The following is a 27,734-nucleotide window of genomic DNA, read 5'->3' on the forward strand; positions in this document are numbered from 1 at the left end:
CCTCTTTGAAACACCACATGCAGCCCAGGGCCGGCTGGGGTGTCCCCAGGCTGCATGTGGCGTTTGAAAGCTGCAGCGCCATGTGGAGAACGGGATCAGCTGGGGACTCCCCCTCCAACCCTGGGCTCCATGCGGCACTGCTACTTTGAAACACTGTGTGGAGCCTGACACCAGGCTCCCCGCATTTCAAAGCAGCTGCGCTGCATGGGGCCTGGCGTCAGCGAGTTCCCAGCTGATCCCGGGTTCCATGTGGCACTTTCACCTTTGAAGTGTAGCAACATCTCTAGGGCTGTTGCTACACTTCGAAGGCGGAGGTGCCCTATCAACTAGTCGAATAGTCAATGCAAAGTGCATCAACTATTTGATTAGTCAATTCCTCAATATTTAACATCCCTATTTCCCACTTCACTGCTAGAATGTGGGATACCCTGTACAATTTACCAGACACTTCAGACAAACTCACTGGTGAAGATAAACAGCAAAACAAGTGTACTAGCTGCAAAAGAGAGATTTTAAGTGACTATAAGTGATAGGCAAGAAGCCAGAGTTAGTTACCAGAAGAACTAGACTATAAGCATCAAAGCACGAAGTCTAAACACTCCGCCCTGTTAGACTGGGCAACATCTAGAATCTGCATTGTCCATACCTCACTGCACAGGTTTGTCCCTTACACCTTGTCGAAGCAAAAACACGCTCCTCTCTGTTTAGGCGGCTAACAACTGATTTGCTTTATTGATCAGTAAAGCAAAGTGAGCCAAACGTGGTCCCAGCAAAGTCGGGCCCAGTAAAGCTGCTAATACAATCAATCCTAGTATCTTTGTACCCTTAGCCAAACAGTCTGACATCAGGGCATCCAATTACAGAAATCCTCAATTCAATTTGGAAAAACAAAGCCTTATCAACAAGATGGCGGACAGGTGCGAGGGAGTGTCCCAGCCAGCCCAATTAACACATCCCAATAGCCCATCCTGTAGGCCTCTTCTCCCGGGGTGACAAAGTTCACTCTGGTCTATGTGCCAGAGAAAAGCTGAAATGGTTTCTGATATACAAGATGGCTTCTAGCTAAACATAAAATAGTTTCTACAACTTGGACCAGCCTCCTCTGTGTCCCTGCTGCTTGCAGTATAAGTGGGGGCAGGAGAAAGGCAAAGCCTGGGCCTGCTGGTTTTGGTTTTATAACCTGAGTCCATGTGCTTGGAAAACACAAGGCCATGGAAGAGCAGCGCCCCCTTATCTCTGCAGCCTGGTGGGCCTTGCCCAGACCTCAGCTGCAAGGAGAGGCTGAGCCTGCCCACACTCTTGAGGCTGCTTGCCCACTCTCTGAGGGGCTGGGGCCATGCTCTTCAGGGCTGGTGGGGAGTCTGGGGCCACAATGCCCAGTGTAACGGCAAAAGCAGCAGCCAGCAAATTGTCCTACCCGTGTTTTAGCCATCACTAGCCTGGGCAGGGCCCAGCTCCCACAATGGGGGCTGGGCTCTGGTGGGCACCAAAGGGGTGGGGCCTTGGGCACAAAGGGCAGGGCTCCCCAGCCCAGAGTTCACCCACTGCCCATGGTCCCCAGGCAGGGCTGAGCAGTCCCCTGAGGGCGTGACCTCATGCAGGTGAGTCACTGCTTTGTAGCTCCCATGCTGGACAATGGCTGGTGATTCTGCTCAGCACCACCCTGGTGAGGTTACCTCCCTCCTCATTGTCTCTGGGGATGACTTCAGGCATCTGACAAGTGAGCTCCAGCCTCCTCCCAAAGAAACCTGTTAGGTGCCCCAGGACTCCTCCTTGTGCAGAAACACAGCCACCCCCTGAAGCTTTTCTCTGGGGAGCTGGTATCTGGGGGCCTCCCAAACCCACAGAATATTTTAGTGACAACCATACAACACAATCTCACCTACTATCTACTGTAAAGAATTAGTCTGTTTGTGAGTGTGTCTGTCTGACTGTTCAAGAGCTCCTAAAAGTAAGAGCCAGGACCACCACATTCAGCACCTACAGCTTCCTCTGAGCATAACTTAAAGCAAGGTCAGGGTTTGGCTGTGCCAGGACAACGGGATGTGCCTGGAGTGAGACTGGTTCTCAGAGCACCACAAAGAAAAGAGACAGAATCACCAAGCAGGTGAAAGGGGCTGGCTGGGGGTCCCCCTCCAGGGCTGCCCCAGCCCTGAGTCTCTCACCCCCGAATGGTGCCCATTAGGGAAGGGGAGGGTGGGAGGCTAAAGCCCCCCCATTTGTACAGGAACACTGCTAGCTGTTTCCCTTTGTCAGAGAGCAAGGCCTTCTCATCTGGCCCCAAGCTGCTGTGGTGAGAGAGGGCTGGGTTTGTCCTCTCTCCCCGGGGCAGCCGGCACCCTAAGCCCCTGCTCTCCAGCCCCACCCCAGAGCCAGAATTCCACTGACGCATGGACCTTTTCATTTTATTTTCCAAAAAACAAAAATGGTTTGAGTTAAAGATCCGAGCAATGCTGGGTAAATCCACTAGAAATCCACAAATGAGGAATATGGGTGTTGAGGGCACCCCCAAAGGTAGAGAACATCACACATCCCATTAATTAATGCCTTGGCGGAAGATGGAGACTGACGAAACAGCTGCTCTTTTTGCAGTAAGTTGGCTCTGTGAACATGAATGATTGTTCAACTGCTGAAGCGGAGTAATAGCCCAGTTGGAAAGGCCGCCAGTCTTCCTTCTTACCAGCATGTGGAACTTGGGCTTGTTTCCTCATCCACTAACGATGTGGGATGGTCCCTATTGTTTGTCTGAAGCATGCAGCTGTTTCCTATTTTACATCTGAAAGTGGCATATCCCTTTAAGAAATGTTAGAAAGACACTCTTTGAAGTCATTTGAGCTGAACATTTCCAAGTTACAGGCTTGGAGAGATGCATCTAGTTTCCAAAGGCATGTGATAATCAGAACAGTTGCAAGGAGGTTAAAGGTTATGTTTCATATCCAGAGTCAATTCTATTTTCAAATACTTGTATGAAATTAGAAGCATCAGGGCAGAGGGAAGGGGGAAGGGATTACAACCTGGAGCTCATTAAAGCTCTACGGAAGAGGATGAATTAATCAAAGAACAGCTGAAAATACCCCAAACAATTCACATTTTTCCCACTAACAGGATCAATGTGATGCCTCCAAACATCCCCTTCAATTCTCACCAAAATGATGCAGCCTCTGTCCCCCCAACACTATCTGCCAACCTCCCATTCCTAACCTGTCACCATTCTCAGGAGAGCGCAGGCAAGAAACTCGAGTGACCCGAGCTAGAAACACGTTGAAGGCAGCTGTAAACGTGTCACATCCCGCATAGATATGTACAGTAGGGGTGGGGGGGTGTGCACATGTTCAATAATAAGAGAAGCCCATACATTTACTGTTAGTTGGGGCAGGGGAGGAGTTCTGTTTTATCAGAATGGACAGAAAATCTACTAAAAGAATCTGAAAATATACTCTAGCTGATTCCAAGTTTTTAAAAAAATGCCACACAGGGAAACAGTTATTTACCCAAGAGTCCCTGTGATCCTTCAGAAAGTACTGCCTTCCGGTTATTTATCCTTGAGATACAGCCCCAGCCCTGCTGCAATTTAGGAACCTTCTGGACACAGGTGACTGGTTGGGGGAAGCCACCAGCCATGTGTCCCCCTCCCCCATCTTGGGGAAGGGCTGAAACAACCCAGGCCCCACATCTCCCCACACTTGCTCCACTCCCACCCCTCCATCACCCTGCCCCCACCCCACCTCTTCTCCCAACTGAGGCAGGCCAGGAGATTACGGGGCCAGTGCCAGCAGCAGTAGTTCCCCCCAGCACTCACCAGCAGCAGACAGACCCCCCCCTCTGCTAATCCCCCACCAGTTGCTGGCCACCCCTTCCTTCCCATAGTGTCTGGGGTACACGTGACCCCTTGTGCCCTGCCGTGTGTGTCAGGGGCTGCTTGCAGCCCTACTGTTCAGAGCCAAAGTTATAAGAGGGACATGGAGCTCCAGTTGACATCACTCCATTCACTGCACCTCACAGTCAAGGAGGCTAGAACTGTGAAGAGGAGGAGTAAGCGGGCGAGTCATGGGGCTGTGTAGAGAAAAGCCACAACAGGCGTGTGTGCTCACCACATGCATTGGCGCTGAAAGTTTTTCCTTCAATAGCCCTAGAGACCTTTCTTGGTGAGGGATAAAGGGAGCTGCGAGCTCCCCCCTCTCAGTTCCTTCTTGCCAGCAACCCCACCAGTAGGGAAGGAGGGGGTGGGGAACGGACATGAGCCACACACCTTGAAGAACACTGGTTACGCGCTAGTAACTGCCTCCTCTTCTTCCAGCGCTTGCTCACGTCCATGCCACAGTGGGTGATTCCAAGCAGGGCCCCTGGTGGCGGGTAGGCGTTCAAGGCCGTGTTGACTGTAGCCCAGCTCTGCCAAACCCAGCATTGCCTCTGGCCTGCAAGGGAATGGCAGTGTGAGACATGAATGTGTAGCTCGCTGACCACGATGCAGCCCTGCAGATCTCATGGATGGGCACATGCGCCAACGAGGTCTGGGCCCTGGTCAAATGAGCTCCAACTATGGCCTGCAGGGGAACCCTCGCAAGCTTGTAGCAGGTCCATATACAGGAGGTGATCCACTTGGAAAGCCACTGAGCAGACACCGGCCGGCCTTTCATCCTATCGGCTGTGGCCACCAAGAGTTGTGTCAATTTGTGGGAATCTCGGTGCATTCCAAGCAGAACACCGACAGCCTCCTGACATCCAGGGCGTAGAGTGGCTGCTTGTCTGCTGACTCCCAGGGCTGGGGAAGAAGACTGGCAGGAAGATGTCCCAATTAATGTGAGAGCTGTACACTAGTTTTGGCAGAAAAGCCTGGTGCAGCCGTAGCTGGACCTTGCCTTTGTGGAAGACTGTGTATGGGGGTTCCAAGCTCAGGGCTCTGGTCTCCAACACTCCTCATGCCAAAGCAATTGCTGCCAGCAACGCCACCTTCCAGGATAGGTGGAACTGAGAGACTCAAAGGGAGGACAAGGAGAGGATGAGGCTGAGATCCCATTGTGGGATGGGGTCCTGAACCTGTGGGTAGGGCCTCTCAAGGCCCCACAGGAACCTCACCATCAAGTCATGTGAGAAGGTGGCCTGCCCTTGGATCAGCTTGTGGAAAGCAGGTATGACAGCAAGGTGCACTCGGATGGAGGAGTGCGCCCGCCCTTGGTTCCAGAAGTGCAGCAATAGCCAAGGACAGCCTGGACCAGGACACAGGCCAGCAAGATACCAAATTCCACAGCCCACAGGGAAAACTTTGTCCACTTTCCCTGATACATCGGCTGTGTAGATGGCTTCCTGCTGCCCAGGAGGACCTGCTGCACTTCCTCCAAGCAGATGCCCCCATCCTCCTCTAACCATGAAGCATCCATGCCAAGCGATGCAGGGACACGAGACTGGGATGCAGAAGTCGGCTGAGATCCTGTGACAGCAGGTCCGGGAGGTTTGGGAGGGATCAGAGAGAGTAGGGCACCTTGCGCATGAGAATGCTGAACTAGAGATGTCGTGGCCATACCAGCATGACCTGGATCACTTATGCCCGTCTTCTGTGATCTAATGCAAGACCTGACCAATGAGGGGATCCAGCATAGAACAGGGCCCCCAACCACGGCATGAGAAATGTATCGGAAAGGGAGCCCTGTTCCACCTCACACCAAGAGCAAAACTGTAGGCAGTTTTTGTTTTGCTTGGTGATTAACAGGTCCGCAAGGGAAGATCCCACTTTTGGAAGATCATGCCAGCCACATCTGGGTAGAGCAACCCGTTGAGGTAAGGGTAGATCTGTATTCCCTGACATCAGAGGTACGCTGCCACTGCTGCCATACACTTGGTAAAGACCCTTTGGCCAGGCCAAAGGGGAGGACCATAAACTGGCAGTGGGATGGTCCCATTGTAAACTGGAGGAAGCGTCTGTAGCCAGGGAAAATTCCCACATGGAAGCAGGCATCTTTCAGGTCAAGGGCAAACCACTGGCTGGGCTGGGCGCCCGGTACCAGCAGAGTTCATGTGTCCTGCCCTGCCCCAAAGGCCTCTGGTGTAGGCAGCTCTTCCACATACTAGAGGCTTTTGTCGCTATTTGGCACTGCTGGAGAGAGATGGGAAGGATTTGGCCACTCTACCTGAGTCGGCCCTTGGGTCCCTGAGGGGGTCAATGAGCTGCCCAGCATAAGTATGGGCTCTCTCCCACATCTTCCCCTTACCCCGCGGACTGCTGGCAACCATCTCCTTCTTCTGGAGGGGGAATGGTGCTGGCCTGAAGTGCCCCAAATTGAGACTCTGCTGCTTGGGGCTGAATCTAACCTGGTCTCCAGTGCTGGGGCTACCGCCCACTCCATTAACAGTGCCTTGAGGCCAATGTCTTTCTTTTTTAGTCTGAGACTTAAACTTGCACCATGCTATTCGCCCAAGCACCTCAGGCAGCCACTGACTGGCACAGGGTGCTTGCATTCTAAACCCGGTTTAAAAACTGTGGTCTGGGATATACCCCGACCCTAGGCTGAGACCCATCTGGGACACTACCTAGAACTAACACTAAGAAACACTATGGCTATGTCTTCACTGGCAGGTTATTGCGCAAGAAGGGCCATTCTTCCACAGGGCGTCCACACTGCCCACTCGCTCTTGCGCAAGATTTACAGGAAAGCATAGTAAGAGAGGGCTTCTTGCGCAAGAGCTATGCTCTTTTCTAACAGGTGTAAGTCCTCTTGAGCAAGAGCTCTTGCGCAAAAAAGCCCTATGGCTAAAATGTCCATCAGAACTTTCTTGCGCAAGAGAGCGTCCACACTGCCACGGATGCTGTTACGCAAAAGCACATGTGGCACATGGCAGTGTGGACGTGTTCTTGTGCAAGAGTTTGTGCACAAGAACCCTTGCGCAAGATGTTCTTGTGCAAGAAGCCGCCAGTGTAGACACAGCCTATGAGAGAATTGTGTACAGGAAGACAGGAAAAGAAGCTGTCTGGAGCACAGCAATTCCAATGCTCTGTCACTGGTGGCAAGGCAAGGAAAGCACGCAGCACCCTTACACTGGCCATGTGCCTAGGTCTCCAGGGGTCGCTAGGGCTGCTCCTGACACACCTATCGTGGAATGGATAGGAGCAAGCACTCGAGGAAGAGCAGTACAGGATGAGTACATGATTTTAGGAAGGGCTTTGACAGTTTCTAAGATGGAAATCATAAGTGGTGGGTATAATATGCCAGGAGGGGTTAAGACTCCCCTGGTGCAGCCACCTTGGCTATAGTGGACCCCACTTGCACACTTCTTGTGCTGAACTAAAAAGTCCAAATAAATCTGTGACTAATAAGCCACATGTGCCTATCACCCTATGATCACTGTGGCTGTAGACCGTATGCCTTTCATCAGTCCTTCATATGCTTGTGTCTTATCAGATCAGTCACTCTTTAGAGCAGATTCTGAGTCTCTTAAGTATTTGGAAAATGCTGAACATGCCAGGGGCATTACCACAATCTGAAGGAAAAACCAAACAGAAAATCGACATTAATACAATATTCCCAGACCCAAAGAAATCTATTTTAGGGTGACATTAGGGTGGAGAGTACATGGGAGTAATTTACGGGTAAAACACATTACAGGGATGTTGTAATTTTCCCAAAACCAAGCATTACAAACCCAGGAAATTCAGTTACATGTACACTCACAGAGGAGTTTTTAAACTAAGGCCTGGAGAAAAGCCAACAGGTGAGGAGGAACACACAATTCAGACAGACCTCCCTTAGGGGAGGAGTTATTGAAAGGGTTTCTCTATCAATACCCTAGTAAGAGAAGAGATCAGAAGCTGATAAAGTATAGTAGGAAGAGAAGCAAAACAGTCAAACGAAAACAAAATTCCACTGAATTACACATGATGGCAGACAATTAAATACTGATGGATTTCTATATAAAATGTAAGAAGCCTAAATAACAAGATGGGTGAACTCAAATGACTGGCATTAATTGAGCATATTGATATAACAGGTATCACAAAAACCTAGTGGATTGACGAGAATCAATGAGACATGGTACTACTAGAATACAAAGCATAGGAATGACAGAGTTGGTTGTGCTGGTGTGGGAGTGTCATTATACATGAAAGAAACAGAGTCAAATAGAGTAAAAATCTGAAATAAGGAGAGAGTGAGGGAGTTGGGTCTGTTTAGTCTGCAGAAGAGAAGAGTGAGGAGGGATTTGAGAGCAGCCTTCAACTTCCTGAAGGGAGGTTCCAAAGAGGATGGAAAAAGGCTGTTCTCAGTAGTGATGGACGGCAGAACAAGGAGCAATGGTCTCAAGTTACACTGGGGGAGGTCTAGGTTGGATATTAGGAAAAACTATTTCACTAGGAGGGTGGTGAAGCACTGGAATGGGTTACCCATGGAGATGTTGCAATCTCCATCCCTAGAGGGCTGTGTCTAAACTGGCAAGTTTTTCCGCAAAATCATATGATTTTGTGGAAAAACTTGCCAGCTATCTACACTGGCCGTTTGAATTTCCGCAAGAATTGCCGCAAGATCGTCAGTGTTTTTGCGGAAATACTGTGCTGCTCCCGTTCGGGCAAAAGCCCTCTTGCGCAAGAGGGCCAGTGTAAACAGCACAGAACTGTTTTCTGCAAAAAAGCCCCGATTGCGAAAATGGCGATCGGAGCTTTTTTGCGGAAAACCGCGTCTAGATTGGCCACGGACGCTTTTCCGCAAAAAGTGCTTTTGCAGAAAAGTATCCTCCCAATCTAGACGTGCTTTCCTGAAAATGCTTTTAACGGAAAAGTTTTCCGTTAAAAGCATTTTCGGAAAATCATGCCAGTGTAGACGTAGCTGAGATGTTTAAGTCTTGGCTTGACAAAGCCCTGGCTGGGTTGATTTAATTGGTATTGGTTCTGATTTGGGCAGGGGGCTGGACTTGATGACCTCTTCCAGATCTATGATTCTAAATAGTACAACCGAATCTCTATGGATAGAAATTGCATGTTTGAACACCAGGGCTATGTCTACACTCCCTGCTTCTTGCGCAAGTAATATGCAAATGAGGCCAAGCGCGGAATATCGCCAAGCCTCATTTGCATACCTAATGAGCCACCATTTTTTTCAGAAGAGGCTCTTGCGCAAGAAGGAGTGTCTACACTGCCCCTTCTTGCACAATGCCGTTCTTCCTCTCAAGTAATAGATGTAACAGCATGGCGCAAGAGTGGCTCATTAGGTATGCAAATGAGGCTCAGCGATATTCCACGCTTAGCCTCATTTGCATATTACTTGCGCAAGAAGCCGCAAGTGTAGACATAGGCCAGCAGTATAGCATCAGGAATATACTACTGACCACTTGACCAGGATGATGAAATGCTCAGATGAGAGAGGCTACAAAACCAGAAAACCCAATCGTAATGGGGGATTTCAACTATCCCTATATTGACTTGGAACATGTCACCTAAGGCTAGAATGCAGAAATAACATTTCTATACACTATTATGACTGATTCTTGGAGCAGCGAGTCCTGATACATACAAGGGGAAAGGTAATTCTTAATGTAGTTGTAAGTGGAACATAGGATCTTGTTCTGAATTGCTGAATATAGCTGAATTGCTCAGTAATAGCAAGCATAACATAATTAAATTTAACACTTTTGTAGGGGGAAATACCAAAGAAACCCAGAAATCTCAGATATTAAATTGTAAAACTACTAACCGTAGGATGTAGCCTGTCACTTAAATTAGTTTCAGGACCAGATGACTGGCAAATATCTAATGCAACACTGATTTTTAAGCATCACTTCAGTAACAGGTACGGTACTTTGGTTTAAATTATACAAAAGAACAGAATTATTGAATACATAGATGAAAACGATTAATTGGAAAACAGTCAACACAGCTTTTCTTCTTCTAGGTGCATGCACAATTTGCCTGAGGTGGCTGGTAACCTGGATTCATCACCAAATTTGGTCAGGGGGTTGGATCATTGGCTTCTTTGGCCAGGGCACTGATGAGGACAGTAACGGCAACACTGATCCCTGGTCCCCAACACAGCTTTGGTAAAGGGAAATCCTGCCTCACTAATCAATTAGGACTCTTTGAGATCAACAAACATGTAGACAAGGGTGATCCAGTTCCAGGAGATAGAGTGCACTTAGATTTGCAGGATTCGCTCAGTGCTGCAAGGCCTGTGTGCAGGCATGGGACCCTGCAATTAGTGCCTGGCCAAATGGGCTGGAGAGGGGCAGCAAGGAGTCTGGGGGGGCAAACACCAGGAAGTTCAGTTCTGTACAGTTCGGGGGGGGGGATGGGTAACTTCCACTAAGACTAAGGCGCCACTCTGGGAGGTACTGACTATCCTTGGGGGTGAGCCTGGGGAGTTGTTCCAGGCAGCAGTCGGTTTCCAAAGCGCTAAAGCCCTGGGAGTGGCACAGGCCCTTAGCTCCACACAGGCGGAAGAGGGGAGCAGCAAAGCCGGTCCCTTCAGCCTCTGAAAACAGAAAGCACCTGTCCTGGGTCCCCTCCAGCCTTCACCCCCTTCCATCTCCAGTGAGCGACGCCAGGCACAGAGCTTGGAGCCTCGGGACCCCTCCGCCCAGCACTCCGGACCGGCCAGCTCTAGCGCCAGAGCCAGAACCGGGTCTGGGCCTCGCCCTCGCCCAGAGCCTGCGAGTCCTGCAGCCCCGCCAGGTGAGCCAGGGCAGCGGGGCCAGCTCGCACGTGGTGAGCCCCGCGGCTCCCCAGGCAGCTCCTGGCGGGAAGAAAGGAGCGATGGGAGCCGCCCCGCGCCCCTCCCGGGCCTTTGTTCCAGCCCTGCCCCAAGACCCGAGCCCGGCAGGAAGAAGGGCCCGTGGAAGTGTCCCAGGCTGCTGGCCGGGCGCGGGGGAGCCCCACGCGGCGAGCCCGGCGGGAGCGGGCACTTCACGGGCCTGCCCGGGAGCCGCTGCCGCCCCCTTGGCGCAGTTGGGCGCCCGGGCTGGCCAGGCCCGGGGGCGGGAGCCAGCGGAGCAGAGGCCGGACCCCGCCCCCCGCCTGGTCCCAAGGGGCGGGGGCTGGCCGGCTGCTGCCCCACGCGGCGCCGGCGGCCCCCGGCGGGCTCCCCGCGCCCCTGTCAGGCGCGCGGCTCGGGACGGGAAGGCGAGTCCGTGCGCCAAGAAAAGCCGAGCGCCCCCAGCCCCGCCGCACAGCCCGGGCCCAGCTGCCCACGGGAGCGGCTCCGCCAGACCCTGCGCTGCTCGCGGAGCAGCAGGCCCGGGACCCCAGCTCCGGCCGGCACGGGGGGAGCAGCCCGCCAAGCGCTGCCCGCCCCCTGCGACTAGTCCCTCCGGGACCCGGAGCCCCGCCAGTCTGCAGCCGAGCGGAGCCGGGGCAGAGCCCCTCCGTGCGCCCAGCTGCTGCGCTCCTTCCCGCAGGCGGCGCCGGGGCGCCATGGGCGTGGGGACCATGCAAGTGCTGCTGCTCCTGGGGCTGCTGCACGGGGGGCCCGGCGAGGGCAGGAAGAACTGGAGGCGGCGGGGGCAGCAGCCTGCCCGGGAGCGGAGCGAGGCGACCGGGCAGCCCGTGGAGAGCTTCCCGCTGGATTTCACCGCCGTGGAAGGCAACATGGATAGTTTCATGGCTCAGATCAAGAGCCTGGCGCAGTCGCTCTACCCCTGCTCGGCCCAGAACCTGCACCACGAGCTGCGCCTCCACCTCCTGCTCAACAGCTCGGTCACCTGCAACGACGGCAGCCCGGCCGGGTGAGTGCGGCGCCGGGTCCGCCCTTGCCCCTGCCCCTGCCCCTGTCCCGCCAGCGCTGCCCTCCCGAGATTTCTCGGCCGGCGTCAGACCTGAGTCTCTGCCCTCGCTGGGCCCTTGCACCTCCCGCAGCGGGCTGCGGTTCCGCCCCACGCCCGCCGAGGCCGCCTGCGGACTGGAAGGGATGCGGGCATCTCGCCCGAGTTCTTGGGGAGGAAGCCACCCGCAGCCGCTGCCTTTGGACTGCCGGCCTTTCCTTCCATGCCCGTCGCCCACCCTCGCGGCCAGGCCTCCGGGCTCCGCTTTCCAGCCCTGAGGCTGGGGGGGGGGTGATGGCAAAGAGAGGGTCGGTGTCTTTCACTTGAACGGATCCCTCGGTCGGTTTCCAAAGTCCGCTGGAATCCGAAGCCTTGACGGGAGCATCCCCAGGCAGCTGAAGAGGTTCCCGGGCACAGGTGGAGAGGCTGCCACGGGGACAGAGTCCTACGAGAGAAATCTGACGGGGGCTCTTTTACTTGATGCTTGCGCCTCCTGCATCATCACTCACCCTTTTTATTTTTACGCTCCCCAGCCTGAGCTAGTTAATTCGGGGAGCTTGTCTTCTCCCCTCTTCAGCTGCTTGTGTGAGCGGGGATAATAATGCTTACCCACCTTGTAAAGTGCCTTGAACCCTCTAAGGGGAGAAGCCAGATACATTTCAATTATTATTTCCTATTATCATTATGATTGTTGGCCCTCTCCTATTCCAGCTTTATGTGGATTTAAAGAAAGTATTAGCACATTTAGTCTAGCGCTCAAACTCTGCTCCCACCTTGTGGCCATTACTAAAAACCACAAAAAGCAACAGGTGGAATAACTCTTTCCTGCCTGGAAAATCTTAGGAATTCTAGGAATTTGTTTAATGCATTTATTTTGGAGAGAGATAAAAGCCAATCTCCCTGGCTCAGGATCTTGGGAAGGCCCTTTGATCAGACTGACAGCCTTCCTGTTTCTTTCTCTTGTTCTTTAAGCAAATATTTTATGTAACCCTCTTGATATTATAATGAGTTGGTGTATCAAAGAGCTTGTGGTTAAGCTAGGCAGTCTGCCTAATGAATTTAATGCTTTCTGCTTTTTGTTTCTTTAGCTACTACCTCAAAGAATCAAAAGGCAGTAGAAGGTGGCTGCTATTCCTGGAAGGTGAGCCTGGGCCACTGTTTATTTAAGTACAGGTCAAGCTTTTTAACCTTTTTTGTAAATGAAGAGGTAGGGATGGGAGGAGAGCTATCCATCTACTTTCTTCAAAGGCTGTGCAGAATGTGGGGGGGCAGGGGGGAAGGCCTGGCTGTCTGCCTTTTTCCTAACCAGTGACTCCATCCTTCCACCCACTTTCTTTCTTTATGCCAGGCTCTGCTGCCTGACAATTTGGTGGTTTTTTTTGGCAACCTAACTACACACTTGACACTAATTAAAACTGCTTAATCCAGCTATTACTTTCTGTCATCTCATCTTGGGAATCCCATATTATATTGTACATCTTCATCTCTCTCTCTCTTTCTCTTTCTCTGTGCTAGTTTGCCAGTTCTTCCCTGAACAAAATGACAGCAAAGAATTGATAGATTATTTTTTTCTCTTTCCCTAGGGGGATGGTATTGCTTTAATAGAGAAAATTGTGACACCCGCTATGACACGATGAGGAGGCTGATGAGTTCCAAGGAGTGGCCCATTACCAAAACTGGTAAGTATTTTTGAGCAAGAGATGGAAACACCATTATGAATCACATCTACCCTCTACACTCAACACACACAAAAAGGGGGACTCACAGATTTTGTAGTGCACTGTAGCAGAGTTCCTCACATTATACACTGTCACTTCCCCAGAATTGCTCCTGTTCAGATATTAACACAGTGTAGCAGTCACTTCCATGCGTTTGTGGGTACATGCAAATACACTTCCATGAATTAATATGCATATGCTCAAGCCCTTACAGAAACACAAAAACATGTACATGTGCAGGGATCTCTGAACCCCCTCTAATTCTTCCATACCGTTTTACTACTACACACATCCCAGATGGAGTATCTTTGATTTATATACCACCCTCCAGGACCACATAGGAGATGGGTCTTCCCAAATGTAGTCCAAGGTCTGCTCTGGGTGGGTGGGTTATGGAGTGCCCCTCATCTCCCTCCTCCAGTCCTATGTAGATCAATCATATCTAGTAGTCTGGGGGTCCCTCCTCTACCCCTCCCGCTGAGGGCCCAGAGGGAGCTGTTGCACATGGCTCTAACCTGCCAAGGAGCTGGAGTCGGTGCCGAGAGACAGTGCCACCATGTGGCTGGCCCAGTGCCACGCAGATCCCCAAGGGTCAGTCAAGTTTAGGGAAAACCACTGCCTGACTTCCCACCACCTCTGGGATGAAGTGGGAGGGATCTCTGCAAGGAGATACTCTCGCACATTTCCTCCCTAATGTTGAACAATCTGAGCCTTAATCAGCAATTTGCTCATCGTGGCTGAGCCACTCAAAGCCAGCAGCAGCCTGTTTTGAAAATCCACATGCAATGGTACATATGCTGTTTTAGTGAAGCTAGGCTCAGTTTTCCTCTGTGCCCAAATTACTTTTAGTGCAGGATCAAGGCCAGTCCATCACTGGCTCTCTGTTTCTGCTCTAGTATTAGAGCAGGTGATGTGCTGCTTTACCCTGTGGCACTGGCATAAGGGAAAGGTATCCTCCATCTCCTAACCTGCTGCCGAAACCGGGGGCAGGCACTGCCTCTGCTGCTTTATGCCAACTGGACTTTCCCTCCACAAGGGGAGTTCCTGCTAGCCATTTTCAACCAGAATCCATCACTTTGTGCTGTTGGGTAGTGGGAAGTAAGTCATCCCAGAAGATCATGGGTTTTTGTGCATGGCTCCCTGTAGTCCTGGAAACAATTACAGCAGTTTCCCTTTACATACTTTCCTATTCTTGCTTGGTGACTTCCCTGTAGCTTATTTTCATCCCTCCCACTCTGTAGAATGGGGCGAATGATTCTTGATGCTCAAAGAAGTGCCTAGATTACCGACCTTCCTTTCCCTATTTCCTTTTCCTGGCTGCTCCCTGACTGGGGGCCAAATTCAGTGCTACCCCTTTCAGGAGGTGGGGAGCAAAGGTGAGCTCTAGACCCCACATTTTCGCTTCTCTAGTGACTGGCTCTGAGGTTCTACTGTACTGCAGTTGTCTGCAAAGCTGTCAGATTAGGGAAGCATTTTGAATTTTTATTGTAATACTTCTTAGAAATCTCAGGGGGTCGCCATGTTAGTCTATATCTACAAAACCGAGGAGTCCTGGGCAGCAGTAGTGGCAGTCCTTAAAGACTAACCGATGTATTTGGGCATAAGCTTTTGTGAATAAAAACCATGTCATCGCTCCATGTGTGTGACAAAGTGTTTTTTTCCCATGAAAGCTTATGCCCAAAAAATCTGTTTAAGAACCACAGGACTTCTTTGCGGGTAGAGGTAACACCATGGATCTCCACATGTCCGTGGCCCACAGTAGGGATGTAAAATCGTGTTTAATCAGTTAACTGGTTAAACGTTACGTTTAACCAGTTAACCAATTCAATGGGAGCGCTGGTCGGACTGTAGCAGCTCCCCCGCCCGTGGCATGCCAAGAGCTGACTGAAAATGTAGGCCTCTTTCTCTCATTCCCACAGATCTTATAAGTGCTAGTATTGGAATTCACTTTCCAGAATTTAGGGATTGGAAGCCAGGCTTCCTCCGAGTTGCGCAGCTGCTTAACGAGCCCTGCCCAGCCAGGGGATCAGGGCTCTGTGCACGGAGCTACCTGCCTGGGGAAGGGGCACTGCTTCCTGCTGATGACAGAGCAGCGAGTTTCTCCCAGCCAGTAAGGAGGGGACTGTCCCTGCTGGCTGGGAGAGACTCCTGCCCCCTCTGCCAGCGAGGTGTGAGGAGTCACTGGGCCCTCCACCCCCATCTACAGCTTGATGTGGCTCTCTGCCAGAAGGTAGAGCAGAAGGGTTATTAGCTTAGAGGGATACAGCAGAGAACAAACTTGTTAGCACAGGAACCAGGAGCAGTCCATACAACCCATCTTGGGGAGAAGGGGGCCCAGAGGCCAGGCCCCTGCCCCCTAAGCCAGCGAGAATGACTTCCAACCTCTCTAGTTTATCCCTCTGAGTCTGCAGCCAGCCTCGCTTCCAGCTTTTGTCCAGCTTCCCTGGGCAAAAAGTGTCACAACTCTCCCGGGCTCAGTGAGCCTGGGCCGTTGTGAACATGGTGGCCTGGGCATCCTCCCCCAGTGAGCCACACCTGGAATTCTAGATGATGGTGCAGTGCCCAGGGAAACTGAGGCACACACATGGGGTTATTACAGGACAGTAGAAATCACACGCAACATAACAAAGCAGAGTGAATACAGTCCTGACTTTGTCACATCTCTCCCCTCTTTGAGACTGAGCAGAGCTGCTCTGTCCTCGGCAGGGAGCTGCTGCTGTAGCTAAGGGAGAAGTGCCCCTCCCTCAGCCAGGTAGCTCCCTGCGTAGAGCCTTGAACCCCTGGTGGGGCTTGTTAAGCAGCTGTGGGGTTGCACTGCTGCAGAGGGAGCCTTGGTTGCAGGGAGAGTGTACTTAGATGTAGGTATTACAGAGTCTCTTCATCATGAGATGTAATGTGACTTGAAGTGCTGGGGTTCACCTCTGATGTGAATCAGACTGAAAATCACATCCACCCAGACCCAAGCACAGATCCATTTCCTCTCTTCTCCTACTTCACCAATAGCTTTCCCAAAGTCGGTTCCCCTTCTGTACAGGCTGAGCACCCACACGAGACTCGTTCCTATAGCTTTTCAATCTGAGAACAGCGTTTGTATATTTCTTATTTCTTGTCATCCATCTGCAGGAACTGGGATCCTGTCGTCGCAGCCAGAAGAAAATCCACACTGGTGGAACGCAAACATGGTGTAAGGAGGGGCACTGAGGGAACAAGTTTCTATTCCAGAAATGATATAAGGGAAGTGGATTACACCCCAGAGACAGTAAAAATGGGAAGTCTACTGCTTCCCAGGACAGCAAGGGAAGGGAGTTACAACAGCAGACAGCATATTAATCTTTGGCAAAAAGGAAAACCCTATAGTTTTGACTACCATTTCAGCTTTCTCAGGCCCGGTGTAGACAAGGTCCAGAGTTACCTGTGTCCAGTTCAGCTGAAGTTATATGTTGGTCTAATGATGAACCTCAAGAAAAACTGGGAAAATCTCAGAGGGTCTTCCCCAAAGGAATAAACTGGAAAATACCATATCAGGCTTCGTGGCTGGTGCTGTGCCTGACGGTTCTCAGTGAGCTTCAGAGGGTTCTGTTCAGGCAGGAGCCGTAGGATGGGGAGTTTGGCTTGCATGTGCTTATACATAGAGCCTCTGGACTGCGGTGCTGTAAGAAAGAAAGAGATGCAGAGATGGGTGAGCAGCTGGGGACAGAAAGCTAAGTGATGGGAAGATAATACCATTACTAACAATTCTTATTATACTAACTATACAGAGCAGGTGAGTTCTCCCCATTTTACAGAGGGAAACTGAAGCACAAAGACAGTGATATACCCAACATCACCCAGCTGGGATTCAAATTTAGATTTGTGCTTTGGTCACTGGAGCCCAATGCCTCATAATTAGAGCAATAAAAAGATTTCTGTATAAGGCTGACATCCAGAAGGGAAAACATGCAACTGTTAATCCTTCCTTTGAGTATTCCAGGGGATGGTATAAGCCTCTCACTGAGCAAAAACTGGTCCCTTCCCTTCTCTGCAGGATTTCCTTCCAATTCCTTGACTTCTGCCTCACCACTCTGTATGTCATGGGAACATCAGTGCTCACAAACTTCTCATCTCTTGCAGCTTCATCCCCTATTGCTCAAGTGATGTTTGGAGTGGTGCCTCTTCCAAATCAGAGAAAAGTGAGTGCTGCTGATGTGCTGTCTGCCAGACAATTGTCACACTTTAGCGAACACAGCCTGATTTCTCTGAAATTGTGAATGACAGACCAGCTTTTTCCTGCTGAGAAGCAGGAAGGAATAACAAGTAATCTCTGGATAAAACATCCCTCTCTCCTTATCACATCCTGCAGGGACATGGTTCAGAGCCCCACAGATACATATCTAATCCTTGCAGGCTGCACCTGGAGTTCCTGAAGCAGCCTTTCCTTTTAAATAAGCCTCTGCCACCCTGCTTACACTGCTAATTAAATGGAGCGACTGGGGCACCATGGCTTATAATGTAGCCCTCATATTGTTGACTTGAGTGATAAGTGTAATTAATTGTCTCATTCCTGTCCTAAATGGATGTGCACCTCACCCTTCTTGGGCAGGAGCTGCACAAGAACCCGCCAGTGTAGACATAGCCCCGGTGTACCTAACAGGAGCATCTGTCCAAAGGTGCTGCATGCACTAGTACTAGTGACACATGCTTCCTTCTGAATCAGTGCTGTCAGCCTTTGTGCGGCTGGATATGTCATCTTTCCACTGACATGTGAAATTGATGTTCTCATAACTTGTGGGTGCCCAGGCCAGTTTTTGCAAGAAGAAGGGTTTTAGCTCTGGTGTCCTGGCTAAATTGCAAGTGAGAGATAATAACAACAACTGGAGATCTATCTTCTCAGAGCTGGAAGGGACCTTGAGAGGTCATTGAGTCTAGTCCTCTGCCCTCACAGCAGCACCCAGTACCATCCCTGACAGATTTGCCCCAGATTCCTAAATGGCCCCCTCAAGGATTGAACTCACAACCCAGGGTTTAGCAGGCTAAGGTTCAAACCACTGAGCTATCTCTTGCCCCTCTGGTTTCAATTGGATGTATTATTATTTTCCTCGTCTTACCCTACCATTCAGCATAGCTGTGCAGCATTAAGCAGCTACTGTGTCTTGTTCCAGAGGCAGGTGCAATGCAGTGGCGCAGAGGATGTAATTCCTTGTCTATGTAGTGTCTGACTTACTCTGGAATCCTATCTGCTTGATGTCAGGGCTGGAACTACAAAGGATCAAGCCAGGGAAAGCCTGTGACAGGGAAGGGCCTCAGCCCCTGCCTGGCTCACTCTCACTTTCCTGTGGACTAACGTTTTCCGAGTTTAAAGTTTGTAAATATCCTTGTAAAAAGGCGTCAAATGGTCCAACTTCTTCACTGCAAACAGCTTCTCTGCCTTCAGGGTCCTCAGACACGGTGGGATGGGGATATGTGAAGGAAGCCTACACCTCAGTCCTGTTGATGGTGAACTCTCTCTTTTCCAGGTGAATATGCCTTCATGGGAGCCCTCATCATACAGGAGGTCGTAAAAGAGCTGGTGGGGAAAGGCCTGAGTAATGCAAAGGTCCTTCTGCTGGCAGGAAGTAGGTAAGGTCTGTGGAAGACAGTCCTACCGGGAAGAAACACAGACAATGAGAGCAATTACAGAAGCTCCTGGGTGATTGGTGCTATGAGGAGTGAGGCAGAAGCACTGGTGGGGGGAAAACTCCTACTTCTCTCAGCCTCTTCCAGTGAGATCTGCTGCAATAGGGAATGATGGAGAAATACTGGCTCTAGGAGACATTCAGCTTCTGATTCAAAGGAATTTATTTATGGGGAAAGAAAATTAGACAACAATAGAAACATGGAAAACTTTGTCTCCAAGTTTCAGGGTCTCTTTATTTGGACCTGCCAAAGCTCTGGCTAATACCAGGAAAGAGCTATACCAGAGAGAAGAAAATAAAATGGATGGTCTTGGGTTGTTAGCACTGTTTTTATTTCTGAGAATTTATGAAGAGAGGAAATAACTTGCTGGCTAGTGACTAATTATGCCCAAATTGCTCAGTGCATCAGAACTCTAAAAGCAGTCTGTTTCACAGCTAATAGTCTTGCAATTATGTTAGGTCTGTGTCTGAACTCTTGATGTTGTCATTGCAGTGCTGGGGGAACTGGAGTGCTTCTGAATGTGGATCGAGTAGCAGAGCAACTGGAGGAGATGGGTTATCAAGGGATTCAGGTGCGAGGGCTGGCAGACTCTGGCTGGTTCCTGGATAATAAACAGTACCGCAGAACTGATTGTATTGATACCATAACCTGTGCCCCAACAGAAGCAATTAGGAGAGGAATCAGGTACAGTAAAATATTCTCAACTACCCTTCCCCAAGAGCTAAGGATGAGGAGAAATCCCGAGGCAGGGCTCTGCCGCTCCTCTTGTTTCCTTGCACCCTTTTTGTATTTCTAAGATCCCTATCGCATTCCTCACCCTTTGTGAATGAGCTTCTACTTCTAAAGAAAAGAACCATCATTTCAAAGGCATGCTAATGAGATTGTGTGACATGGCAGACACCATCCTGAGTACACATTGATGTGACCTGGCAGACACAGGGAAGAATGGTGTTACTAATAAATTGAAATTGCCATCTCTCTAATGCTCCCATCAACAAGGATCTGGTTGTGATGGGAAAAGTGTTATCTGAGCAGTCAGTCCACCTCCAAAACAGAGAATTGTTGTCTAATGAAATCGCATTGTTTAATAAATCCTTCTTGTTTATAAGTCATGTGTGATTAAAAAGTACTGTTCACACCTGCTTGCCTTCCAGCTGATTTAAGAAAGGCTAGCTCTGGTCTTCTGTGCAGGGTTGTGTGCTCATTGCTTCATTCGGGTTCAGCGGACTCTCCAGCTGCAATCAGCAAATGCCCCAGTGTTCTGGTGAATCGGAGACAGTCCAAGCAGAATGAGACTGTGTGGCACTAACCCCACCATTGCTGTGTTTTTCAGATACTGGAATGGCGTTGTTCCTGAACGCTGCAAACTGCAGTTTAAAGAGGGAGAGGAATGGAATTGCTTTTTTGGCTATAAAATTTATCCGACTCTTCGATGTAAGTGCAAAAAGAAAAGCCTGCCTAAGCAGTTCCTTCATTACTGCTGCTAACCTGATGAAGACTCTCTCCCAATTCCTTTTCCCTCTAGGTCCAGTATTTGTGGTGCAATGGCTTTTTGATGAGGCCCAGCTCACTGTAGATAATGTGCACCTAACTGGACAGCCCGTCCAGGAGGGGCAATGGCTCTACATCCAGAATCTGGGCCGGGAGCTCAGAAATACCCTGAAGGATGTGACGTGAGTATTGCAGTAGGAAAAGCTGGGCTGTGTTTATGCTAAAAGAAGTCCTGCATAAACTGGTCTGGAGGAGTTTCACATCACAGTGGCCTTTTTGATACCAATCTGATTTATTTGCCTTCTGTACTTAATCTGCATCAGGAAACATGCTCTTAATATTTCTGAAACAAAATGAGGTGTTTTAAGAGACCCTGATCGTAGAATACTCTGGCAAAAGATGAAAGGATGATGTGAAACGTCCTATTTGTCTCAGAAGCTTTATGTTAGGTCAGCTATCCATGGAAGTCACTGTAGCACATATGAGCCCCTTTAAATGCACCCAACCAATAAGCTATGGAAACGTGCAACTTTCTAAAACTTCCACCTTCTTCTAGTCTATTCAGAGTCTTATATCCTGCTTAGCACTGTGGTATCCTGGCATGATGCCAGCAACAGAACTTCTAGCCAGTTCCAGGACTGGGGGGAGGAAATTGTGTGAGAAGAGTCACTTTTTTGCCTTCCCACCATATCTGTATTTCTTTCCTTTCAGTGCTAGCTTTGCTCCAGCTTGTTTATCTCATGAGATCATTACACGCAAGTAAGTGTCCTTCTTCAGAGTCCACGAAATGTTATGAGTTAGCAAGACAGGGAATGTGGTACTACGCATACCCTAACCCTACTGATACAATTTGTATGGCTTGATTTTGCAGTCACTGGACAGACATCCAGGTGAAAGGAACGTCATTACCCCGTGCTCTGCACTGCTGGGACCGCAGCCTGCATGAGAGCAACAAAAATGGGAAAGCCCCTTTGAAGGGATGCCCAATCCATCTGATTGACAGCTGTCCCTGGCCCCACTGTAATCCCTCATGCCCTACTATCCGGGACCAGTTCACAGGGCAGGAGATGAATGTGATCCAGTTCCTCATGCACATGGGTTTTGACGTTCAGAAGATGGCACAGCAACAGGGTCTGGAGCCCAGTAAACTTCTGGGGATGCTGAGCAGTGGTAGCTAGACAGGGTTTTCCACGAAGGGGCAGAATGATCAGATAAGGAGGGAGGAGCCTCCACGCTTCTCTCCTAGACTCTTTAACCGTCTCCATTCTCATGCAGATGTTCACACGCACATGTGCACTCTGGCTCTCATGCACACCTGTGCACACTTAGTGTGTGTCAAGAAAACAAGTGAACAGATTCTTGCTCACACCATTGGACTGAAACTCATTACCTCTAAACTTCAGGGCTCAATCTTGGGCCATTCAGAATCTTTGTGCTATACAAGGTGGCCTGAAGTGGGGAGCAGTACTGAGAACCCTTCCCAAGAGCTAAAAGGACTCTAACCCTTGCTGAGAATGTTTCACATGACAGACTTACAACATATGATGAAAAAAGCACTGGATTGTTTTGTCCAACTAGAAGTGAAGGATTACATGACTTCCTGGAGGTCAGCAACTCTTGATGTATTATAATGTATAAACCAAGGACATGTGTTAGGAACGGACACTCTTATACTCAATTTACTTTTGTATTATTTTATAAAATGACTTTTTTATTGTTTTTAAAAAATTAAGTAAGAAATATAAAATTAATGATATTGTTTTGTAACATATTTTTTTAAATAATGAAAAAACCTCCTGCTACTATGGTAATGTGGGCATATTTATTTTAATATGTAAATGCTATTTATAAGGGCTTACCAGAGAACTGCTCACATGTCTTTGTAAAGTTGTAAATACTGCTCCTGGGGCCAGGGTTTTCTTCTGATCACGTGTATGTGGTAGAGGGCAGTATTGGCTAATTATAATTATTCTTAGATTCCAATGTTTCCCTTGTAGTATGTTTGTTATTTCTGGAATGAAAAGGATGTAATGCACAGTCTAGCTACAGAATTCAGTATTCAAAATCCACAAGCCCATGGCAGTGGTTAATATGGAGTCTCAATTCCAGACCATGTGCAGAAGAGAAACTCAAGTAAATAGTTTCAATATTACATCTTTAAAAACGTGTACAAGGGAGCACTCTGATCATGTAGTCTGTCGTCCCGTAGAATACAGGCCACCAAACTTATACAACATCATTCCTAGAGCAGACCTTTTAAAAAAAAATTCAATCCTTATTTTAAAATGGTCAGTGATGGAGAATCCACCTTGACACTGGTGCGTTGTTCCAAGGATGTTAACTATACACCTTATTTCACTCTGTATTTGTGTAGCTTCAGCTTCCAGTCACTGGATGGCTTTACACCTTCCTCTGGTCGACTATTTATTGACTGTAATCAAGCCATCTCTCAACTGTCTTGCTGTTAAGATAACTCAGGCTATGTCTACACTATAGAGTTTTTCCAGGATACCAGAGATATTCCAGAAAAACTCCGCTGTGTCCAGGGAACGCATCAGCTCTTCTGACATTTTTTGTGGAAAAGCAGATGCGCTCTTTCGGAAGCCCTATAAACCTTGTTTCATGAGGAAGAAGGGCTCTTCTGAAAGAGGTTTTTCCAAAATTTGGCCCAGTGTAAACAGGCCAAATTTCAGAAAAGCCTCTTCCAAAAAAAAAAAAATTGGAAAAAGGTACGCAAATTGCGGAGCACAATCTCTGTACCTTTTTCTGAAAATGAAGTGTAGTGTAGGCATAGACTCATATTGTGGGCCTTGAGTTTATAGCTAGAAGGCACGTCTTCTAATCCTTTAAACATTCTTGTGGCTCTTCTCTCAACCCAGTCCAATTTACCAACATGCTCCTGAAACATTAGGCAGCAGAACTGGACACGGTATGCCAGGAGTGGTCACAGTAGTGCCAAATACACAGGTAAAATATTCTGTTTACTCATACTCCTGTTTGTATAGAGCCATGCCTATCATTTGACTCAGACAATGAGAATGTGCCTAAGCTTAAGGGACAATTCTAGGCCCCCATATGCTGCTCCGGTAGCACAGAAGGAATATAAAGAAATCACAAAAGGTGAGGATGAATTCTTCCACTGGCACAGAAACAGCATCTGGCTACCCTACTCTTGATGTCATAGCACAGTGTAGGGAGAGATGTTCTGGGTAGCAAGTCTCCAGGGTGCTGAGTGCTATGAGTCTGGGCTTCGGTGCAGACTGCATGGGGTAGCCATACATTTGAACAGCTAGGGATACTGCACTTCTCTCCAACCAAACCACTGAAAATATGGCTCAAAGTCATCGTTCCTTCTGCTGGTTCTAAGTGGTCTGCCCTGTGACAAATGGGTGTCCCCTGATCTTCAAAAGGAGAGTAGCCTCTGTCTATACTTTCTCTGACCTGGTATTTAGTGTGACAGCTGAAGCCAAAAATACAGACAACATAATTAGAAATATAACAAATGAATTGAGAGGTGACCTGAATAGTTACAAAAAAATCCCATGCAGGGAGACACAAGCCCATTATAATGTCAGAAATGTGATACAGAATAACAATGACACACAACATGCCTGTCTGGAGCCAGGATAAATTTATAGAACTGGCTTTAGCAGCCGCCCTATTCAATGAATAACATCAAGAACTCTTGAAAACAAGAAGAAATGGAACAGAGTGCTTTCTCTGAACACACGCCAGACAAAACTTGAGTAACCACTCAATGGCACCAGCATACAAGACAAGTGACTAACCAGTACTGGCAAGGGGAATGATTTCAGTATTAGGCTCCTCCCCCCATGGATAGAACTTAGAGACCTATTAGCCATGAGACTAATCAAGCAAAGCCAAGTTCAATGGGCTGAAAAGAACAAAAATCCATAAAATAAACAGCCAGGCAGAATGACAGTCTGCTCCAGTGACATTTCTAAAAAAAGTTGTGATCAATAGTATAAAAATATCTGAATTATCTGACAACAGACTGGAATACAAAGAAAGAAATTAAGGAGCCCATCAAGGAAAATAATTCATTATTTATACTGCTTTATGCCAAAATTGGCTCTGCACAGACACCTAGTACCAGACGATCTTAGTATCTCTCACCTTTCTCTCTGACCATCAGATGGTAGTTTAGGATACATTCCAAGAAGTCAAGCATTTCATCTCTTACTTACCTACACTTCAGTTAGTCTATAAGGTGCACAGGACTCCTCGTCGCTTTTGCAGATTCAGACTAACACGGCTACCCCTCTGATACTTTACACAAAACAGTGATAGAAATGTAGCCGTGTTAGTCAGGTGTAGCTGAAACAAGATACAGGACTATGTAGCACTTTAAAGACTAACAAGATGGTTTATTAGGTGATGAGCTTTCGTGGGTCAGACCCACTTCCTCAGATCAAATAGTGGAAGAAAATTGTCACAACCATATATACCAAAGGATACCATTAAAAAAAAATAAACATATGAAAAAGACAAATCAAATTTCAGAACAGAAGGGGGATGGGAGGGGAGAAGGTAAATGTCATTTTTTTTAATGTGTTACACAAAACAATGTTTTCTCTGTGGCTGGAGTGGTAACTTTTCTTGAGCTTTGTAATGTTTTCTGTCTGATTCTACCTATGCATCACCGTATAATGGTGCTAAATAACATAGTGTGTTATCTGACACCCCATCAGCTGTGTATGCCTCCAATACCTTTTATTTTACCTGCAAAATTTCTTTTGCAGCTCACAGTCTCTGGCCTGGCATGCTGCAACTTCTTCCAGGGCCTATTAGCAAAGGGCTGTCTGATGTGCCTCAGGGATTGAAAAAAGGAATCTGCCAGAGTTTAGGAGACAGAGTTCCAAAGGAGGGACTGGAGACTGCCATCTCAGAATACTACAGCTGCCATTTGCTATCATCTTCTATCTGCTAAATGCAACAACCAAACTGTTCTTTGGACTCCTGTGTGAGGCAGTCATTTGGGATGATTTAGTAATATCCCAAGTGGGGCCAGGGCTCCACCAAAGGCCAGGGAATCCAACTTTCAACCCAAGTACTCTTAAGCAGCAAGTTGAAACCCTCAGCTATTTCAGTGTTTCTTTCCAGTGCATCTATCCTCTTGTTCCTGAATTGTCCAATGAAGCATATCACTGCCCTCTGCTGGCAAAATCTATCACTGACTTCTCTGTTGGAGAATTGTTTTAATCAGTACATCTAAGGAGCACATGAGAACGTAACACAAGGACAGCCATATTGGGTCAGACCAAAGGTCCATCCAGCCCAGAGTCCGGTCTGCTGACAGTGGCCAATGCCAGGTGCTCCAGAGGGAATGAACAGCACAGGGAATCATTAAGTGATCCATCCCCTGTCACCCATTTCCAGCTTCTGACAGAGGGCAGGGACACCATCCCTGCCCATCCTCCATGAACGTATTTAGTTCTTTTTTGAACCCTGTTAAATTCTTGGCCTTCTCACATCCTCTGTCAAGGAGTTCCATAGGTTGACTGTGCATTGGGTGAAGAAGTATTTCCTTTTGTTTTAAACCTGCTACCTATTCATTTCATTTGATGGCCCCTAATCCTTGTGTTATGGGATGAAATAAATAACTCTTCTTTTATTCACTTTCTCCACATCAGTTATGATTTTATAAACTTCTATCATATTTCCCCCCTTAGTCATCTCTTTTCCCAGCTGAAAACTCCCAGGCTACGTCTACACTGGCATGATTTTTGGAAAAGCACGTCTAGATTGGCAGTACGCTTTTCCGCAAAAGCACTTTTTCCGGAAAAGCGTCCGTGGCCAATCTAGACGCACTTTTCCGCAAAAAAGCCCCGATCATCATTTTTGCGATCTGGGCTTTTTTGCGGAAAACACTACTGTGCTGTCTACACTGGCCCTTTTCCGGAACAGTTTTCCGGAAAAAGACTTTTGCCCGAACGGGAGTAGCATAGTTTTTCCAGAAAAGCACTGATGATTTTACAGTAGATCATCAGTGCTTTTCCGGAAATTCAAGCAGCTAGTGTAGACAGCTGGCAAGTTTTTCTGGAAAAGCGGCTGATTTTCCGAAATAACTTGCCAGTGTAGACACAGCCCCAGACTTTTAACTCTTTCCTCATATAGCAGTCATTCCATACCACTAATAATTTTTGGGTACCCTTTTCTGAACCTTTTCCCATGCCAGTGACATGAGGTGACATCTGCACACAATATGCAATATGTAGGCATACCATGAATTGACACAGAGGCAATAAGGTATTCTCTTAGACCACATCTGACATAGAGATAAGGCAAAATCTATTAAGGCCAATATCTGGTTACCCAATTTTGCAAAGTTGAAGGTCTGTGTCCCCACTGTGCACAAGAATTCAATGTAGTTCAAAGCAGCGCAACCCCATTAGGGAGACTGCCATTGACTTTGAGAGCGATATACTGAAGGTAGCAATCCCGCAGTGCCTGCGCTGCTCTGCATTCTGCGTTATGTTCCCCTTGCATCTGGGACCAAAACTGTGGAGCGGGTGGCTAGGGGTTCATGTAGTCAGCATCTCAAAATGTGCTTGTCTACTCTCTGTTCCCTGGCTTGAGATCAACAGGAAACAGTCTTTTCATGCCCTTTTTGACTCTGGTTGTCCTCGCAGAATGCCACAGCAGCATGCGCATGACCCCCTTCATGGATACCATTTTGCATCAAACTATTGTGATGTTGCTGTGTACCTTGGTGTGCCTAATGGTATAGTATTTTGAGAGTTGCAAGCATGGCCCACCAGGAAGAGAACAAGGAGGAGGAATCTCCTCTGTCTCAGGATGCCATGGGTACAATGTACAGGCAAGACCTTATGTCCTCCTGACCCTCTTATCTTCCTCAGCTTGTCAATGGGCAAATTCATAATGCAGGGGGCCATCATGTAGGACTTCTCTCCATTTTGAATATTCCTGGGCGAGTGTCTCCCAAGTGTCGATGTCAATCATAGAACACTAGAATTGGAAGGGACCTCGAGAGGTCATGAAGACCAGTCCCCTGCCCTCACAGCAGGACCCAGTACCATCTAGACCATCCCTGGCAGGTGTCTGTCTAATCTGCTCTTAAATATCTCAAGTGATGGAGATTCCACAACTTCCCTAGGC

General features: G+C 48.5%; 1 protein-coding gene across 1 annotated transcript; it reads left to right on the forward strand.

Moving 5' to 3' along the window:
* Positions 1 to 10,900: 10,900 nt before the first annotated feature.
* NOTUM (notum, palmitoleoyl-protein carboxylesterase) lies at positions 10,901 to 22,581 on the forward strand. Its single transcript, XM_075904209.2, has 11 exons — positions 10,901 to 11,697; positions 12,822 to 12,874; positions 13,317 to 13,412; positions 16,575 to 16,635; positions 17,562 to 17,620; positions 18,944 to 19,046; positions 19,596 to 19,787; positions 20,437 to 20,537; positions 20,629 to 20,776; positions 21,306 to 21,353; positions 21,466 to 22,581. The coding sequence occupies exons 1-11, from the start codon at positions 11,387 to 11,389 to the stop codon at positions 21,770 to 21,772; spliced, it is 1,479 nt and encodes a 492-aa protein (XP_075760324.1). The 5' UTR covers positions 10,901 to 11,386; the 3' UTR covers positions 21,773 to 22,581.
* Positions 22,582 to 27,734: the final 5,153 nt, after the last annotated feature.

The sequence above is a fragment of the Pelodiscus sinensis genome, chromosome 20 (assembly GCF_052426305.1).
Source record: "Pelodiscus sinensis isolate ZL-2025 chromosome 20, ASM5242630v1, whole genome shotgun sequence".
Lineage (NCBI taxonomy): Eukaryota > Metazoa > Chordata > Testudines > Trionychidae > Pelodiscus > Pelodiscus sinensis.